This window comes from Cannabis sativa, chromosome 5, assembly GCF_029168945.1.
Source record: "Cannabis sativa cultivar Pink pepper isolate KNU-18-1 chromosome 5, ASM2916894v1, whole genome shotgun sequence".
Taxonomy (NCBI): domain Eukaryota; kingdom Viridiplantae; phylum Streptophyta; class Magnoliopsida; order Rosales; family Cannabaceae; genus Cannabis; species Cannabis sativa.
This window is the reverse complement of record NC_083605.1, coordinates 5,745,803-5,765,620: the sequence shown is the minus strand read 5'-3', so window position 1 is coordinate 5,765,620 and position 19,818 is coordinate 5,745,803. Positions and strand designations below refer to the sequence as shown.

Below are 19,818 nucleotides of genomic sequence, written 5' to 3'. Positions count from 1 at the left end.
TCACAAAAATTTGTCCATATATCAAATTTATAAGCTCAATCTTGTTCTAAGTGTTAAGGCTGGTTTGGAAGTCGTTTCTTCAACAGGCCTATCGTTGGATTGGATGTTTGAATTTTTATACAAGAAGTTGTAAGGAAATCCTATAGAAAACAAGAGGTATTTTCCTATTATAATTAGTTATATTTAAATTATGTAATATTATGTTGAGATTCGGGGTTTAACATTCATATCGGATTTAACAAAATGATTTTTCAAAATTTGAATCCAATTTCTACACTCGTGATTCTGATATGAAACTAATAGATATCAATACTAGAATAGTAGGCATTCTTGTCTATCAAAATGTTGATAATAGGCATTCTTGGTCTTTCTCTCTCGATCTCTCTCTCCCATCTCTCTCGCTCAATTCTTTTCTTTTTTTCTTCAATTGTAATAGAGGTAATGACGACGGAGGCATGGTGGTCGAGCCCAGACTATCAAGCATCATTCTCTTCTCTCTTTAATTTTTTATTTTTTATTTTTGGATATTATTTCTGATTGTAAACTATTTTGGATCTAACATGTGTATTTGGTTTTTTTTTATTCGATTTTAGATGAGAATACATGTATTTTGGATTGGGATGATAATATAGATTAGATATTTTGATTTGAATATTATGGGTTTCTTATTTAAGATCCAGCTCGGATCGAGTGGTTCATGTCTGACCAGATTTGATTTTTTTTGTTAGTTTCAGTTCTAATCGACGGCGCCTATAGTCTCCCCCTTTTGCCGTCGGTTGAAAACAATTGCTCATAGCCGACTGTTTATAGCCAACGTCTATTCTATCTAGTTTTGTGTCGATGGCAAAGGTGTGGGTCATAAGAACAGATGGCAAAAGGTTACCCGACTATTTAAAACAGTCAAAAAAACTACTTTTTTTAGTAGTGTATCTTGCTCATTCTGCACAATGTTTAGGATCCAATTTTGTTGGACGACCTTGTTTTTTTAACCCATTTTCCTCTTGAAGTGGACTTTGAGTTCATAAATTGTTGACTAGAAGACAGATGATGAAGTGGTGCTTGTCACTACAAAAATTGGTACTTTTAGTGATAACTTTTTAGTCACAACATAATTTTTTGTCACAACAAAATGTTACTTATGACTAAAACATAGTCTTTAGATACAAGTTGTCACTAATTTAGTTTTACTCACAACAAGTATTGTGACTAAAAATACTCACTACAAGAAATGTCACTTTTCCCAGCACAGTTCGCTACTACGCTGGTAAAAGTAACTTTTACCAGCGCATTTCGTAAACTGCACTGGCAAAGAGGTCAAAGTTTTACCAGCGTACATTTGCAGTGGCTAAAATCTAACTTTTACCACCGCATTTACGTGCTGGGAAAAGTCATCTTTGCCAGCGCTTTTCATTTTATGCTGACAAAAGTTCTAATACCAACATTGATTTGCCAACCCCCTTTTGCTAACGCATCACAAGTAAATTCTATTTTACCAACGCAATACTAACTTTTGCCAGCACAAAAATGTGCTGGTAAAAGTGATATTTCTTGTAGTGACTTTTAGCCACAACAAATTGTAATTTTTGTGACTAATAATAGTTTTTGCCACAGACTTTTTAATCACAACATACGAATAATAATTTATAATTAGTCACAATTTTTTTACTGATCTCAAGTTTTATTGTGAGTAAAAGTAAAATTTTTGTTGTGTGTTTTCCTCCTTAAGCCTAAGTAATGAGCCAAATACTTTCTTATAGCAACTTTCAAATAAACATTCATATACACTGCTTATGAAAATCATCGTTTAATTTAATTGGAATAATAATTAATGAATGGAAGAATTTAAAATAAAAAGTTGTAGACATATGTCCCAAATACTTTCTTATAGCAACTTTCAAAATAAACATTCATATACATTGGTTATTAAAATCATCGTTTAATTGGAATAATAATTAATGGATGAAAAGAATTAAAAATGAAAAGTTGTAGACATATGCCACTACCACATATCTATAAATGAATATATACATATTGATTCTTTCACTGCTTTCTTTACTCAATAAAATATTGGTATAGCTCTAAATAAAATAATAGTAAAAGAGAAGACAGGAGGAAGGGGCAAATTTATTAACAAAGCTATTAAATACTTGTTTTATTTATATAAATAAATATAGACACTCTTTCATGGCCCCCTCTCCCCTAATTTCTTGTCTTTTTCTCAGTTTTAAACGGCTCTCTTCTCTTTTCTTTCTTTGTATTTTTGTATATTTTTAGACAATAAATACATTACTCTTCCCAAACATATATCTTTAAGTAAAAGAAAACAAATCTAAACAAATATTTGATGTTGATGCTTTAGTCCCTTTCACTCTGCTTTCCCTTGTCATCTTCATCTTCATCTTTACCTATTTCACTCTCAATATTTAGTTGCATGCATTGTTTTTCTCTTCATCTCTCCACACACTTTTTTTTTTGATTTCTTTCATTAATTTTCTGTATTTTCTTTACCCAACTAACCCATTTTCTTACTATCCAAACAACATAACTACCTCTTCCAAAATGAGCAGTACTAGTAGTTTATGTGCCGCAGACATTTTTGATCAGAACCATCATCATAATAATCATGATGATCTTTTCAACTTAGCTTCTGGGGATGACCTATTCAGTATCCTCGACAGCTTAGAGGCTGATGTGGTGCATTTTCCTCCGTTGGATGAAACCGCGGCCGGTTTCATTCAAGCTCAAACGACGTCGTCCAGCGCTATATCAGAAATTGAGGCTGACACTTTGCCTAAGAGCAAAAGGTTGAAGGTTTCAACGGTGGCAGCGGCGGCATCAGCCGAGGACGATACGGTTAACCGTTCAGATGGGCAAGGGAATAAGATATCTCACATTGCAGTTGAGAGAAACCGAAGAAAACAAATGAATGAGAATTTGACTGTTTTGCGTTCTCTCATGCCTTGTTTCTATGTCAAGCGAGTGAGTTTATATTATATATGGTCTCCCACTTTTTCAATTTTAATACTAATTAATTTTTTATAACTAAAAATCTCCAAACATTTTCAACCATACTCTTTAAATTATACACTTTTAGCTAAAATAGAGTGAGACTTAAAAACATGAGCTTGGACCAAACAAAAATTAACTCTCTATGATAGAAAATGGATAGTAAGCTCTTAAGATATTGAGAGTTCAATGACTCTTTATCTTAACATTTTAGTTATTTTCATTGAAAAAGATATATATTAGAGATGGTCTAAAACTATATAAGTAGCTTTGTTAATTGTGGGCATCACTTTTTTTGCTTGTCCAAAAATAGTTTTCAAATATTTTGGGAAATTTTAAATTTCCAACGTATATATAAATTGTTTTGTTATTTTGGGATACATTTTTTTTGTTTTTCTGAGAACCATTTTAGGATACATTCATGACACTTAAATATATATTTTGTTTTATTAGGGAGACCAAGCATCAATTATTGGTGGAGTAGTGGACTACATCACCGAGTTGCAACAAGTGTTGCAGTCATTAGAAGCCAAAAAGCAAAGGAAATTTTACAGTGAAGTGTTGAGCCCTAGACTGGTTTCAAGTAGTCCAAGAGGTTCACCAATGATTCTAAGCCCAAAACCACCACTAAGCCCTCGACTAATGAGCTTACCAAATAGCCCAAGAACACCTCAGTCAATAAGTAGCCCATACATACCACCAAGGCTCCAACTTCAACAACAACAAACTTCCTATCTTAGTAATGAACCCTCTCCAACTGCATCCTCTGCTTCATCCAATTTTAATACCAATGATCTTTTTGCCAATTCCAAATCTGCCCTTGCTGACGTGGAAGTCAAATTTTCTGGATCGAATGTTCTTCTAAAGACTGTATCTCCTAAGAAAGACTCTGTTGAAACAATTTCTGGAAGTCAAAGGGTTGCTACGTGAAGTGAAACAATTTCTTTCTAAAACTCTGTTGATGTAGGCTTCTTGAGACAAACCTAAGATACCTCGGTATCTATCTCTATGAATCTTAATGCCTATGACATAGGATGCTTCACCCATGTCTTTCATCTCAAAGTTCTTTGAAAGAAATTGTTTCACTTCACGTAGCAACCCTTTATCATTGGATGCAAGAAGAATATCGTCCACATATAAAACAAGAAAACAGATCTTACTCCCACTTTCCTTCAGGTATATGCATTGATCCATGACATTCTCTTCAAATCCAAAGGAAGAGATGACATCATGAAATTTTAAATACCATTGACGGGATGCTTGTTTTAATCCATAGATGGACTTCTTGAGCTTGCATACCAAATCCTGACCTTCACTAGAGGAGAATCCTTCTGGTTGTTTCATGTATACCTCCTCCTCTAGATCACCATTCAGAAAAGCAGTTTTTACATCCATCTGCTCCAGCTCTAAATCAAAATGAGCAACTAATGCCAAGATGACTCTCAGGGAATCTTTCTTTGATACAGGAGAAAAAGTCTCCGTATAGTCAATTCCTTCCTCTTGAGTGAATCCTTTAGCAACAAGTCTCGCTTTGTACCTCTCAGTGTTGCCTAATGAGTCTTTCTTAGTTTTATAGACCCATTTACAGCCAATGGCTCTCGCCCCATTAGGCAACTTTACAAGTTCCCGTACTCGTTGCACCTCATAGAATTCATTTCATCATCCATAGCATTGTACCACAATTTTGATTCTCTACTGTTCATAGCTTGTAAAAACGTTTCTGGATCATTTCCAATTCCAATATCAAATTCTAATAAATACACAACATAGTCTTTGTAAATCTTTGGTTTGATAGGTCTAGTAGATCTTCTTGAGACTTCACCAACAGGCTCTTGGGGAGCAGCAGCAGGTTCAGCAGGTTGTTCAACAGTTGCAGGCAACTCTTGAACATTTTGATCTACTGGATTATCATTACCAACTTGTGGATCTTCAGTGATTGGTAATGGTTGTTCAACATTCATTTGAACTACAGGAGTGTTAACCATTATCAATCTTGCTTTTGAAGTGGAAGGTTCTGAAGGATCTTTCTCAGGACCTAAGTCCTTTGATTGATCACTCCCACTGATCAAGGCATTCTCAAGAAATTTTGCATTCCTTGATTCCACAATTCTTGTGCTATGAGATGGACAATAAAACTTGTAACCTTTAGACTTTTCAGCGTACTTATAAAGAATCCGCTTATGGTCCTTGGGTCCAATTTCTTCTCTTGTGGATTATATATTCTGACTTCAGATGGACATCCCCAAATGCGTACATGATTCAAACTTGGTTTCCAACCTTTCCATAATTCAAAAGGAGTTTTTGAGACTGCCTTTGTTGGAACTCGGTTTAATATGTACACGGATGTCTTTAATGCTTCAGTCCACAAGGATTTAGGAAGGTTAGAGTTGCTACTAAGCATACTCCGCACCATGTCCATTAATGTTCGGTTTCTTCTTTCTGCAACACCATTTTGCTCGGGTGTACCGGGCAAGGTGTAATGGGCAACAATCCCATTTTCTTCAAGAAACTTCGCAAATGCACTGTGTGCTTGTCCATCTTCGTGTATCTACCATAATACTCACCTCCTCTATCTGATCTCACTATCTTAATTTGCTTGTTGCATTGTTTCTCTACTTCAGCTTTAAATATCTTAAAGACATCTAATGCTTCACTTTTATTATGAAGTAAGTAGATATACATGTAGCGTGAGTAATCATCTATGAATGAGATGAAGTATTTCTGACCATGTGACTCCATATCTGGACTACATATATCAGTATGTATGATTTCTAATATTTCAGAACTCCTATGGACACCAGTTTTGACAGACTTGGAGGTTTGCTTTCCCTTAATGCAATCCACACAAGTATCAAAGTCAGTAAAATCTAAGGTATTGAGTACCCCATCTTTTACCAACCTTTTAATTCTATCAATGGAGATATGTCCCAATCTCCGGTGCCACAATGTACAGGAATCCTCTTTCATAACACATCTCTTAGTGCCAGCGTGAACATGCATAACATTATTAGTGGTATTATTTTGTAAATTAAGGCAGTAAAGACCATCAGACAAAATACCATTTCCAACACATTCAGATTTATAATATAAATTAAAATATTTGTCTGAAAATGTAAAGGAAAAACCAAAGGGTATAAGTCTTGAAACTGAAATCAAGTTTCTAGAGAAACTTGGTACATAAAAGGTCTTTTCTAACTTTAAAACAAAACCATTACTTAAAACTAAATTGCATGTTCCAATAGCTTCCACATGTGAGCCCATCTTGTTTCCAGATAAGATGCTTTGCTCACTTGCCACTGGCTTCCTTAGATTTTGAATATCCTGCAAGGAATTTGTTATGTGAATTGTTGAACTGGAATCAATCCACCATGTGTTAAGATTAACATTAGCCATATTAGATTCATAACATACTAAGGAAATTGGATTACCTTTGTCATCCATCCATTTCTTGAACTGGCTGCACTCCCTTTTAGCATGTCCCTTTTGTTTACAAAAGAAACATTTGATGGAATCTTTCTTTATGGCAGCCTTGGGAGCCATGGGCTTTTTCCCTTTGTTCTTCTTGAATGGCTTGCGTTTCTTAGGTTGAGTGGTCAGGTGAACACTTTCTCCTTGCTCCTGTAGGAGCCTGGCTTCCTCTTGAACACACATGGTCATCAATTCATTGATAGTCCATTTTTCTTTATGTGTGTTGTAGGAAATTTTGAAAGGCCCATACTGTGAAGGAAGATTGTGAAGGATGTAATGAACCAGGAAGGTATCGTGGAATGATAACGTCGAGTTTCTTCAAACGAGCAGTGATGTCCCTCATTTTAGAAATATGTTCTCGAACTCCTTTAACACCGGTGAGTTTTGTGGACGAGAACTCTTGGATGAGGTTGATGAACAAGGATTTATCTGAAGTGTCAAACTGCTCATCCATAACTTTGATAAAGTCTTTCACCTTCTCAGGTGGCTCCACCGATCCACGCATTCCCATAGGAATTCTGGACATAATGAACATGATGCAAAGACGATTAGATTGCTCCCACTTTTCACGTAGTGCAATCTCAGCAGCAGTGCTAGTATCAGTGATAAGAAATTTGGTTCATCTTTTCTTATTGCATAATCCATGTCAGTGCAAGCTAGGTGGAGAAGAACTCGTTCCTTCCAGATTTTGAAGTTGTCACTCCTAAGCTCAGGGATTTCACTAGTGATTTCAGCATATTTAGAGGTGGATGAAATAGCTGCAAGAGTAGGATTACAAAAAATTTAGATGTTTAAAAGAATTGAGGCTTTAATGAATTCATGTTTTACCAATGTAGAAACATGATGAAGATGAAAATTTTATTAAATCTAAAATTGCCTGTGGGCTAAATTTTAAATCTAATAAAATTAGATGAACTTTATGATAGATTTAATGAAGTATTTAATTTAGAAATAATGGAGGAATGAAATCTATCTTTAATTAAAATTTGTGATAACACTATTAAATCAAATCCTCATAACTCCCTGTGGGGTAAATTAAGAGAATTTAACTTAATATATTATCCTAATTAATTATAAAAATATAATAAAATCCCTGTGGGGTAAAATTATTATATCCAAATAATTAATTACAAGTTTTGTCCATTAAGGTGAATTTTAATTAATATATAATTTTATATAATTAAAGATGCTGTGGCTACTCCCTAATTATAAAAAATTATATTTTCACTTTAGACATTAGGTATTGGGCTCTACCTAAAAGTAATTTCGTTATTAACATAATAGACAATCACTGAGATTAGTGCTCCTAGTGTGGTCGTCCGAAGATCATTAAAAACCGTTCTAGATATGAGCATTTGTCCCAGGTTCATGTTTTCTTATGTCAAACCACAAAACTACTTACGTTTTATTCATATTTTATTCATTTTATAAAGTTTTATGAATAATTTTATGAAGTTTTATGAAACTTAATTGCTAAATAAAATATTCAACCTATCTTAATGTTTGAATATTTCTAAATATATCTAGCACTATAAAAGGAATTTATGTATAGCATTTAAATCATACAAATCAAAATTAATTGCATTAAACATAAATTTGTCAAATAAATACAAAATAATACAATTAATGTATGATTATTAATTAAATGCTAATTCCTTAATATGAAATTAATGGCAGATTTTTCAAAATTAATTTAGACAATAAATTGCATAAATTTGGTAATATTTAATTAAATGCACAAATTAGCACAATTTTTACATGCCTAAATAAATCATGTAATAAATTACCAAATTTAAACAAATTTCCATTTTCAATTTATACTAAATATATGTATTAAACAAAAATGAAAAATTAACTAAATGTAATTTATTGACTAAATTAACACTGAAATGGGAAAATAATTAATATTCCAAAAAAATAAAAATTTATAAAAAAAAATTCGGAATTTTTCCCTTTTTTTTTTTTTTTTTTTTTTTTTTTTTTGAAAAATCCATACGCCAAACGACATGTCGTTTTTGCAAAGAGCAAAACGACACGTCGTTTTTCCAAAATTTGAAGGGCTGATAATGAAGAAGAAAACGACACGTCGTTTTCCCTAACAGAAAAACGACACGTCGTTTTACTCAATGCAGGGCTGAGGCATAAACTATAAACGACATGTCGTTTTCCACAATGTGAAAAACGACATGTCGTTTTTCAACAACGACAGCTAAACTGAAGGCTTTCAAACGACACGTCGTTTTTTGACAAACGACACGTCGTTTTTGGGCAAACGACACGTCGTTTTTTGGCAAACGACATGTCGTTTGCGTCGTCTTCTTCAGCCAAACCGGGTCGATTTTGACCCGTTTTTCTGCACGCGGGTCCGTCGAACCTGACCCAAACCCGATCGGAAATTGCGTTTCCGACGACCAAATTGCGTGTTTTCAAATCTAAATGGTTCTAAATCAAATAAAAAGGAGATCCACATAGATTTTATGCACAAAAACACGAAAAAATATATACTTTAATATCACGAAATTAATCGGGTCCGAAAAAGTTTTAACTGAAAATTTTTTCCATCTTTAAGTTTTTCAATGGATTTTCAATGCTTAGATCGATTTATAATACTATACGAATATAGTAATGTATATAGAATTCAAAATAAACACCGAAAAATGAAAAAAGGAAAAAACAAAACCATGGACCGATCGTGATTATATATACGCATGTATATATATATATATGCATGTATATATCACATAATAAAAAATGAATATTATGATTATTATTATGTGACAAAACATATATATAATATACGATATATATATAAACATATATTCATATAAAATATATATATATATACACGTACGAGTATGAATGTATGAGTATATAATATATATGTATATATGAACAATAAAAGATATATATATATACTGATTAAAATGTATATATAATATAAATGGTATGAATATAAATATATATATATATACAGAACCGAAACAAATATGTATATATATGAACAGTATATGTATGTATATATATATATATGAAACTCAAATAAAATCAAGGCAGAGATAAATCCGCTCTGATACCAACTGTTAGACTATATATATAGTGTATGTAATATAGCATATACAAATGATATGAAATGCGGAAAATAAAATGAAATCATATCAACAATATATGCAATGAAAGGATCGATGTACCTCCAGCCATTGATCTTTGAGCTTCAATCCCTGCGATAGCTTCAGTATTGGAGTTCGGGCTTCCTCGCTCTCTCAACTCTCTTTAGATGGAATTTGCTGAATGGATTCAGAATGAGTGAGGAGCTCGGGGACCGAGACCCTATATTTATAGGTGAGATACTCCATCAGTATCTGTGCCACATTAATTGTCAGAATATTTTGACAATTAATTCAGGAAATCAAATCAGGTAATGAATATAGAAATCTGACCATATATAGAATATTACATAATTGATTTTGTCCAGATTTAATGAATATAAAATATTCATTTATCAGAAAATCAATTATTTATTTATTTCCTTAAATAGAAAATCATTTCCTTAATTAGAAAATAACTTCCATATATAAAATATTCTAATATCCAGGACAAGCAGTGAAGATAATTGCTGCTCTTGAAGACCTTTCACTACAAATTCTTAAAATCAATATCAACACCCTTGATGACACCATGCTTAATTATTCCTTTACCATTAAGGTATATTTAGTTTTTTTAATTATTATTTTTTTTGTTTTTCTTTAATTGAGCACTTATTATTTGCATTTTTTTTAAGCACTTATTTCCTACCAAACATAGAGTAAAAAAGAAAATTTCTCATGTATATTTACTGAGTCTGTAACTGTAAATATTAACTGTTAATAATGTTGGTACACGTGTGTCATATATATACGTTAAATCATTATTTGATTATAATTCTTTGAAGTATATATATATTTATCTTAATTAGTATTACATATATTATTGATTAATTAATGAGACTAATGACTTGGTATTTTTCATTGTTGTTATTATTAGATTGGGATTGAATGTCAACTAAGTGCGGAGGAGCTAGCACAACAAATCCAGCAAACATTCTCCTAATTATAAATTAATTAATAATACATTTTTTTCAATAATAATATTCTCCAGCTGATCTAACTAGCTAGATCACTTTAATCATGATCTTTCATTTTCTTTTTATTATTATGCTTAATTATTAATTAGTTGTAATATAAGAAGGGGAGCATGTACTAGTACTAGAGCAGCCATTTTATTTTTATAACATATTTTCATTTTATTGATTAATATAAATATTAATCAATAAAATTAAATACAGATCTTCTTACTCCATGCCTCATTAAATTTCATTTAAGAAGAGAAACAATTCTTTCTCAAAGGAAGAAGATAACAACAAATAAATATTTTGAAAATATAAAAAGTTAAATTCATGAGAAATACATGAACAATTTTTGTTCTTGAACAACAAAAACCCATAATATATATAGTCACATCCAAAAAAAAAAAAAAAAAAAAACAAGAGCAAACATTCTCAAAAATCCATAAATGAAGCCTTAAATAACCGTGGCCATCTCTAAGTTTAAATGGGTAATTATAAGAAAATGAGAGATTAACTTAAGAACAATTAGTGGATTTGTCGTCGGACTTTTGCCATTAATATTAATTTATTCTTGACTTTTGAGTGAAGAAATTACATGCTATACCCATTTTGTTTTATTTGTTTTTATTTTTACCTTAATTTTCATATTCTTTAAGATATATCCACTTTTAAAAATAATATCCTCATTAAATCTCTTAAGTTAATGCAAATCATATGCTATATTTAAGTAGAGAGTGAAAGTATATTGGACAACCCACTTAAAAAAGTGGTTATATTTTTAAAAAATATAATATAAAGATATTTTTGATTAATGCATGGAAACAAAAAAAATGTATTTTTCAACTTATTCCTTATTTTGTCCCATGGCAAAATAAGTATTATTTTATGGGGTAAGTTGAGAAATACCACTTTTATTAATCAATTAATCAAATTTACCTCTAATTTTATATTTAATTGAAACATGCCTCTTTTTATGTGTATTATACCTAAAATACCCTGACATGAAAGAATTGCATGGAGAGTATCTTGAAGTGATAGGGACAAAATTGGTACAATATTTAGAAAAAGAAGTAAAAATGATAGACTTTAAAAAAGAGGGTAAAAATAAAAGAGAACAACATAAAAAGAGTGTAAAGTGTAATTTCCTCTTATTTTATCCTCTGAGTTTTGACATATATAATATTATTTTGCCCCAATATGACAAACTAACTATTATTTTACTCTTATCTTTAACATTAATAAAATTAACCTTTAAGCTAATATTTTTTTGATGGACATATTAATTGTTTACTATAATTAATTAATTAAGGCACCCTATTTTTAATAATTAACATAAAATATTCTTTTAAGATTTGTACTTACTTTAGTTTATTTTCTTAATTTTAAAAAACTAATTATTCTAAAATAAATTTTGCATGTTAAAGAAAAAATAGTTAAAACTATTCATTATTTTGTAAAAAATTATAAAAGAAAAATAAATTAAAATACGTATATATAATACGAAAAATAAATTAATAGTGTAAAAAAATAATAAACAAAAAGTATTAAAAATAAATTTTAAAATACAAATTAGTATAATATTTTTAATGAATGGGGTGCCTTTATATATTTATAGGGTGAAAATATATTCACTCTTTTTCAATCTATAATAAAAGAAAAAGATTATACCAATAAAAAGAGTATATTGATCTTGTTTAAAAAAACGAAAAATAAAAAAATAAGTATATTGTTCCAAAAATTGTGACTAGTAGGGCCATCATTCTATGGCCCATCATTCTCATCCAAGCTTTCAAGCATTTAACCTAGTTTTTTATTTTGTTAGACAACTAGAAAAACTTGAGATCCTCCTTCCTTTACTAATTTTGAAATCCTCTCTCTCCCTCTTCATAATTTTAGAGCCTATAATGAAAGAGTACATGCCCACTCATAGCAAGTCAAGTACTCAATCATAGTGTGGAAAACTGTGAAGAATCCAACACTTGAAGGAGAAGCAAGCTCAGATCTTGTTCATACTCTACAACAGAAAGGAACAAGAATTAGAGATCTGAATAAAAGGAGACATATTATTCCGCTACCAACAATATAAGGTTTTTATATATGTTTATTTTCAATGTATTAGGAATTCATATTTAGGGTGTTAGATTATAGTTTATGATGAACATACTTGTTAGTAAATTTAAATCCTTATAAAATATATTTCAACTGACGGTCGTTCACCCCTTTTAAAGCAATGGAAAAGCTCGATAGGACAATATAGCTTATTGGCCCAAGTTGGAGTGGGGCAATACCAAAGTAGGCCAGGACCTCTACGAAGTATGGATTAAGGGAAAGAGTAGTGCCACACAACAATAATTGGTCACTATAAGCAACCCTACCAACCTTTGGAGAAGTAGCCATTTCCCTATCACCAACTAATGACAAACAAAAGGAGACATTAGGAGAAATAATGTAGGTGACCATAATGTCACAAAGGTCAGCTACGGTGATAGAGTTAGTAACATCGACAAGAGAAAATAGGTCTGCCAGCATTAGCAAGCTTGGAATCATTAACTTCTTAGAAGACATACCTTTAGACATAAGGAAATGATTGTAAGCATGGGCTTCACATTAATTTATGATTTCTTTCGATATTCCTACAAGCTCAAGTCTTAGTTTGAGGTAAGTACCCAACAAGAAATGAACGAGAGTTAAACTTCGTCCCACAATCATCTGGCCAGGCAGACTCAAGTGAAAGGGGAGAAATAAGTTCCGAATGAAAAGTACTCTTAAAGTGCAATAACTCGTTCTCAGTATCGGCTAACAACATCCTAAGCCTACACAAGTACACCTTGGGATCAGTAATTTGGTCAATTTATTCCCCCTTTAAGACCGAATGACTTTCAGATCTGTCATGCTCCTTGCAGCTAATGATGCGACCTAAATGTTCACTCCTCTCAGATAACAATCTAACATATCTCTTGTAAGGATCCTCTCAAGGGCTTTTAGAGTCCGAGGATGAAATACAAAGTCGGTCCCAAGAGGTATTTTTCAGAACTCATTGAAAACTTAAGGTGGAATCACATGACACCCTCACCTAAGAGGTAGAAGAGAGGATATTAAGTCTGCTAAGCAAAGAAAGTTGAGGCAGCCTGCAATTTGACTCTCTAGTCATGTGGAAGAAAAGAGTTGCACACATAAGAAATAAATAAACCGTCAACAACTTTAACAAGAAAAGGAAGACTTACTTTGAAGTGCTGAAGAAGAACATATAAGATGCAAAGTTCGCTAAATAGAGAGTGGGAAGCCTGCAACAGAAAGTAATTAAAGGAATTTGAAAAAGTCATTCGATCGAAGCCTTAAGTGACTGATGGTTACACAGCCCAAGGGTGAGCCTCACTCGACCAAGAGAGACTCAAATATTTCTCGGCATAAAGTGACTAATGTCACTCAACCCAAGAGAAACAAATGTCACGCAGCTCGAGAGCAATCATGGTCATTCAAACCCATAGTGACTAATTTCACTTGGCCTAAGCATGACTAATGTCACTCAGCTCGAGAGCGACAAAGATCACTCGGCCCCATAGTAACTAATGTCACTTGGCTCAAGAGTGACTAATGTAACTCGTCCCCATGGTGACTAATGTCACTCGGTCCCCAAAGTGACTAAAGTCACTCAGATGTAGGAGGAAAAATATTATTCTTAAGTAATCAACAAAGAAAAAAAGAAGAAGAAAAATAGAGAAAAAAGGCTAAGGCCAGATTTTAACCTGGGACCTCTTGATAAGGAGGATTAAAATTCACCACTAGACCAAGGAAGGAGTTGTGAAGTGAAGATGAGAAAGGAAGAACCTCTTATATATACTAACTGCATTGTTGAAGTGCGTGTCTAGGAAGAAGTCCACAAACTACCTAAAGGACACCATAGTAACTAGTCCACAAGAACACTTAAAGGATTCTTGTTGACTATGGGGGCAGTGTTAACCCCAAAAATTAGCACTTGTAATTTCCAAGGTTAGCTAACCGAGGCGTGAAAGATGGTGTGACGAATGTCACTCAACCATGGCCTCCCCAAAAGTCACTCGGTTATGACCTTCCCAAGGTCACTTGGCCACGGCCTTCCTGAAGCCACTTGACCATGCTCCCTTAAGTGTCACTCGACCATGACATTCTTAATGTCACTTGGCCATGGCATCGTCAAGGTCACTACGCAAGGGCACCCTCAAATGTCACTCAACCATGGCATTCTCAATTTCACTCGACCATGACATTTTCATGGTCACTTGGAAAGAGCACCCTCAAATGTCACTTGGCCATAAAAATGTCACTTGACCATGAAATCCTCAAGGTCACTCGGCAACCCTCAAATGTCACTCGGCCATGACATTTTCAATGTCACTCAGTAAGAGCACCCTCAAATGTCACTCAACCATGACATCCTCAAGGTCAATCGGTAAGGGCACCTTCAAATGTCACTCAGCAATGACGTTCTCAATGTCACTCAACTCTGATATTTTCAAGGTCACTTGACCATGGCTTTCTTAAGGTAACTCAACCATGGCCTGAAAAAACTTAGTTGAATTTTCCCAAGCAAGAGGAGAGTGAAATGACAAAGATACAATCGCAAGGACAAGGCATATATGCGAGGAGACTGCGACCACGCCTCCTACGAACTCTGAAAGTAAGGAGGTACGAGTAGTGGGAGCATCATTCCTGCATACTTGATGCCCTAACCACCAAGACTCTGCAACCACCACTCTTGCGAACCAGGACTATCTAACACCAGACAAAGGTGCAAGGTGCAAGGGCACCTCTAGCACGGGAGATTTACATCTTGAAAGTGACAATTTATCTCCTTGGGTCCAATATGTATCTCAAGCCAGATGTGAGAAGTAGTTGGAAAATCACTCTTGCATTCAACATATTGAGAGCAATATAAAGTTTTTATTTTCTCTCTACTTTGAGATAGTCACTTACATTCATGCTTCATCTATTCTTAAGTTAAGTTTAATTTTCTGGCCAACAAGTTAGTTGATGAGCTCCACACTCAATAGAATTACATCAACCAAATAATCTTATTTATTAATTTAACGATTATTTCACTATAAATATGGAATTGAACTTTTAGTAATTATAGAATTATATTTAATGAGTTTATTTTACAGTATCCATTGATATAATTAATTTCAGTGATTAGCCCTCCTTGTGTCAGATCGTAATTAGTTTTTGTTAAATTACCATTTTACCTTTCTAATTACTTCTTTATCCTTTAGTACCACTAATTGAAAGTATAATTTAAATCTAATTTAATTTTTTGCAAAAATTTTTAATTCTAGAATTAACACTTAAAAGGAACCAAAATTTGTTTCATTAGAAAAGTCAGGATTGCATAATGATTATACATTAAGTTCCCAGTCATCTACATTATTAGCTTCCTAAAATAGAAGTTGTAAGGATCATCTTTTCTAAGAAATATTAACGAGTGAATCAAAGAAACTAACAACATAAACACGAGTTCATGATTACTCGGAATCCATGCCGATCTACTATTGATCATCATTGTGATATGAATTAGATCTTTATAGTAAATGACATGTTTGATAAAGACAATTTATTTACATATCAGTCCATGTCAATATAATCTCTACTATATACAATACCTTCACTTAGATGTATTCCTAGATTAGCAATCTGAATCAAGATTTGTTGTTTCAAATAACGAGCATCAGTAAATCGTACTATAGCAACCGTTGATAAAAGATTTCATAACTTTAATACGTGGTTGAATATTTTTATTCATGACCAATGATCTTAATTCTCTGTACAGTACAAGTCACAGCCTCATATATGAATAATATATTTTTATTTATATTTGTATATAAATTATTCAATATAAATTATTAATAATTTAACATTCAAGTATATATCAAAATGTTCAACTAATTATATTTAAATCAAAATATCTTTACATGCTTTTGAGGGCATAAACCCTAATACTATACTATTGTCGAGGACTTCTACTGCGAGGAAAATTATTAAACCACAACGCGCCAACCACACTATCTTAAGCTCAACTACTGTCTTTGAATCTCCTATTGATCTTGAATAGGTTAACCATATTATAATTTTCTTGGTTTGATATATTATTTGGAAGTAATATTGGATTTGTGTAATTTGAGCTGGATCTATAATTTAACGTATAGAAGCTAACATAAGTAAAGTATCAAAGTACATAATTACGATATAGAAAAATGTAACTAATTTAAAGTAGTTAAAAAGGTTTAACACAATTGATTTTTTATTATTGCCTGAAATGTCTATTCCAATTAGTGTTTCCTAAATTTGTTGGAAGTGGGATGTATATAAACTTTGAAACTATACAAATCAAGCAATACTTGGTGAGTTTCTTAAAGAAATTTAGTAATCTTTAGAGAGCTAGAGAGAAAGAGGTTATTTTAAATCTCAAGTCTCAACCAATATAAGATTATAGCGTTAAGTTTAGCCTCAATAAAATTTGCATTATATAGTAACTAGCTGTAATGACTATGGTGAATATTGCTCATGAACGGGGTGGATTTTTATATGTACCTTCTCACACAGGTCACACCCGAGCTTATACTAACAAACTCGGCCGATGTGCCCCTTATTAATTAATTACTGAAGCTCCAAATTTATGAGAAACAATACATAGTGATCTCTACTTGTTTATCAAAAATAATACATAGCCTATACACACTTGATTTTGAAGAAAATTATGTTGTTGATTAAAATTAATATCAAAATTGCGTGCTTCAAGTTAATTAAACAAAAAAAAGTGTACAGCAACATCCATACGCCTATCTGTACAATTTGAAATTCATGACCACACATACGTAGGTATCTATCAAATAATATTAAACACACACACGCACTGATCATATATATATATATATGTATATGTATAGCTATAGGTTTGGCGATAATATTAGTCATAAATTTAAGAGAGTAGCTAATAATATGAGTTTTATTGCTTCTGAAGAACCTAAACCTAGAGAAGGTCCAGCGATTCCTTTTGGACCCGGCCTATGTATGTATACACTTATTCTTTTTGTACCCTATATATAAACCATACTATAATACTACATAGCCCTAGTTAGCTATTAACTACATATTTTATTCTTTTGTGCGCCCTATATATACTACATACTATAGGCTTCTCATCAATATATGGACTAATTTGTAAGACAGCTACTGTTATATATATATACTTATAACACGTTAAAAAGATCGATCCAGAACAGAGATTATCACTTAATTAACATAGAGGAGACATAGCCAGCTATACCTCCAGCTATATAATCTAGATTTCATTAATTTGATTGCTATATATTGAATTTTGTTTTGTAAGAGTATCTCCGTGAAAATTCAAAATTGGTTATTTATTGTTGAAATATAGCTTATTTTGTAAAAAAATTGCTTTAATGGTATGGCAAAAATTAATTTAATTTGTCACATAGTAAAAGTTCATCTAAATTTGTTACCTAGTCGGTTTATAGGGTTGTCTATTCAAATTTATTTTTATATTTTTTAATATTTTATTATTAAATTTAATTATTGCATTAAATTATAAACATTTTTCATTTATTTTATATTGCACTATTATGAAAAAGAGTTTAGGACTGTTTTAAAAAGTTGGATAAATTATTATCATTAGTTCGTAAGACCAAAATCTATACCACCGACGCAAAATGAAATAATTTAAGCATCAGTTACAAACAGTCGGCAATGAACATTCCAAAGCATTTTAAATGGTTGCTGGCATTTTTCCATTCAGTTTTAAAGGGTTACTATTGATAGGCAACCCTATAAAACCACCGACTATTGAGGTTTTATGATTCGATAAAGAATCGAACTTATTTAAATGTACATGTTATTCTTTTTTTCCTTGAAAAAAATGCTCTTAAAAAAAATCAAGATCTCACCTACCCATTTATAATTTTGAACTGAAAAAATAAACTACAAAAAAGAGTCTAGATTTAAATTAACAAAACTAAATAAACAACAAAATATAGAAATCTAGTGTCAATAATTCCCAAATTCGATTACAATAAGACTTTTAATAATCTCTAAATGTTATTAATTTAATTATTTACATCTATTGATGAAAGGGACGATTGGAGAGGCTTGAGGACAACGATCTAAGATATAAGTGAGGATGATTAGAGAGAGACAAGACTTGGGACCACTGACGATGAGGCTCCATCAATTTTCGAACATAGAAACTTGTAAAAAAAAAACGAATCTGAATAGAGGGGAAGAGAGAAAAAAAAATTGTGAGAGAGAGAGGCCACGGGAAATAGATAGAGAGAGAGCGAGAGAGAGAAACCTGAGGTTGCTCACCTATTGCCCATCCTATTTCCCCCTTCTAGGGTTGCTCATACAATCCGCAATCTGTGGTTCCAAACTCCAATCAATCCTAACCAAACTATTTGAAACCAGACCAAAGGATAGTTTAGTCAATTTGGATCGTTTATAATTCTCTAGTTCGCTCATAATTTTAAAATTCTTACTTATGGTTCAAACCAAATCAAACTGTGTAATCTTTTATATAAACTTAATACGATTCTGTATTGATATTGATATTTAGAAATAATTTCAAGCATAATATTGATAGTAACTTAAATATTTTTTTAAGAATATTTATTTTCATTGTTATTTACATATTATCAGCTTCAATATACTCAATAAAAAAATTATCACAATTTTGAATTATAAATTGTTTAGAGATTTTTAAAAACTCATTATATATAATAAAATAAGAACTAAGAAAATCAATCAAGTAAATGAAATAGAGAAAGAGATTCTTACATGGTTCGTATAGTAACGAAACCTTGTTCATGAGTCAATTGTATTGGGCTAAGAAGCCTTGAAGTATTACATCAATTTTCTTGACAAACTTAAGAATCCTAAATTTTTTCTGTAGTATTTGAGTAATGTATTTTTCAACCCTTTACTTGAAGGGATAATGTAGTATTTATAGGCTAAGGTCCGGGTATGGATATACCCAAGACCGACTAGGGTTTGCGTGTAACCTTGCCCACTAACAGCATAAATACATACAATACACTGACTCTAGCTTCTATGCTTTTACTTATGGACATCTTGTGAACCTTTTGTTTCTAACGGGTGGATTGCACTTAGCCTTAGCTACTTAGTCCGTGAGCTTTATGGACGTTGAAAAATCACGTGGCACCTTGATCAAGTGATGACGACTGAATCATGTCAAC

The 19,818-nt window shown here is 32.1% G+C and overlaps 1 protein-coding gene across 1 annotated transcript in view; it reads left to right on the top strand.

Moving 5' to 3' along the window:
• LOC115715630 (transcription factor SPEECHLESS) overlaps nt 1–10,753 on the top strand; it is an 80,604-nt gene extending 69,851 nt beyond the window's left edge. Inside the window, exon 3 of the mRNA XM_030644289.2 lies at nt 10,495–10,753. Within this exon, the coding sequence (XP_030500149.2) occupies nt 10,495–10,560 (66 nt within the window). The 3' untranslated portion in view covers nt 10,561–10,753. The remainder of the gene's footprint in view (nt 1–10,494) is intronic.
• The last annotated feature ends 9,065 nt before the right edge of the window (nt 10,754–19,818 follow it).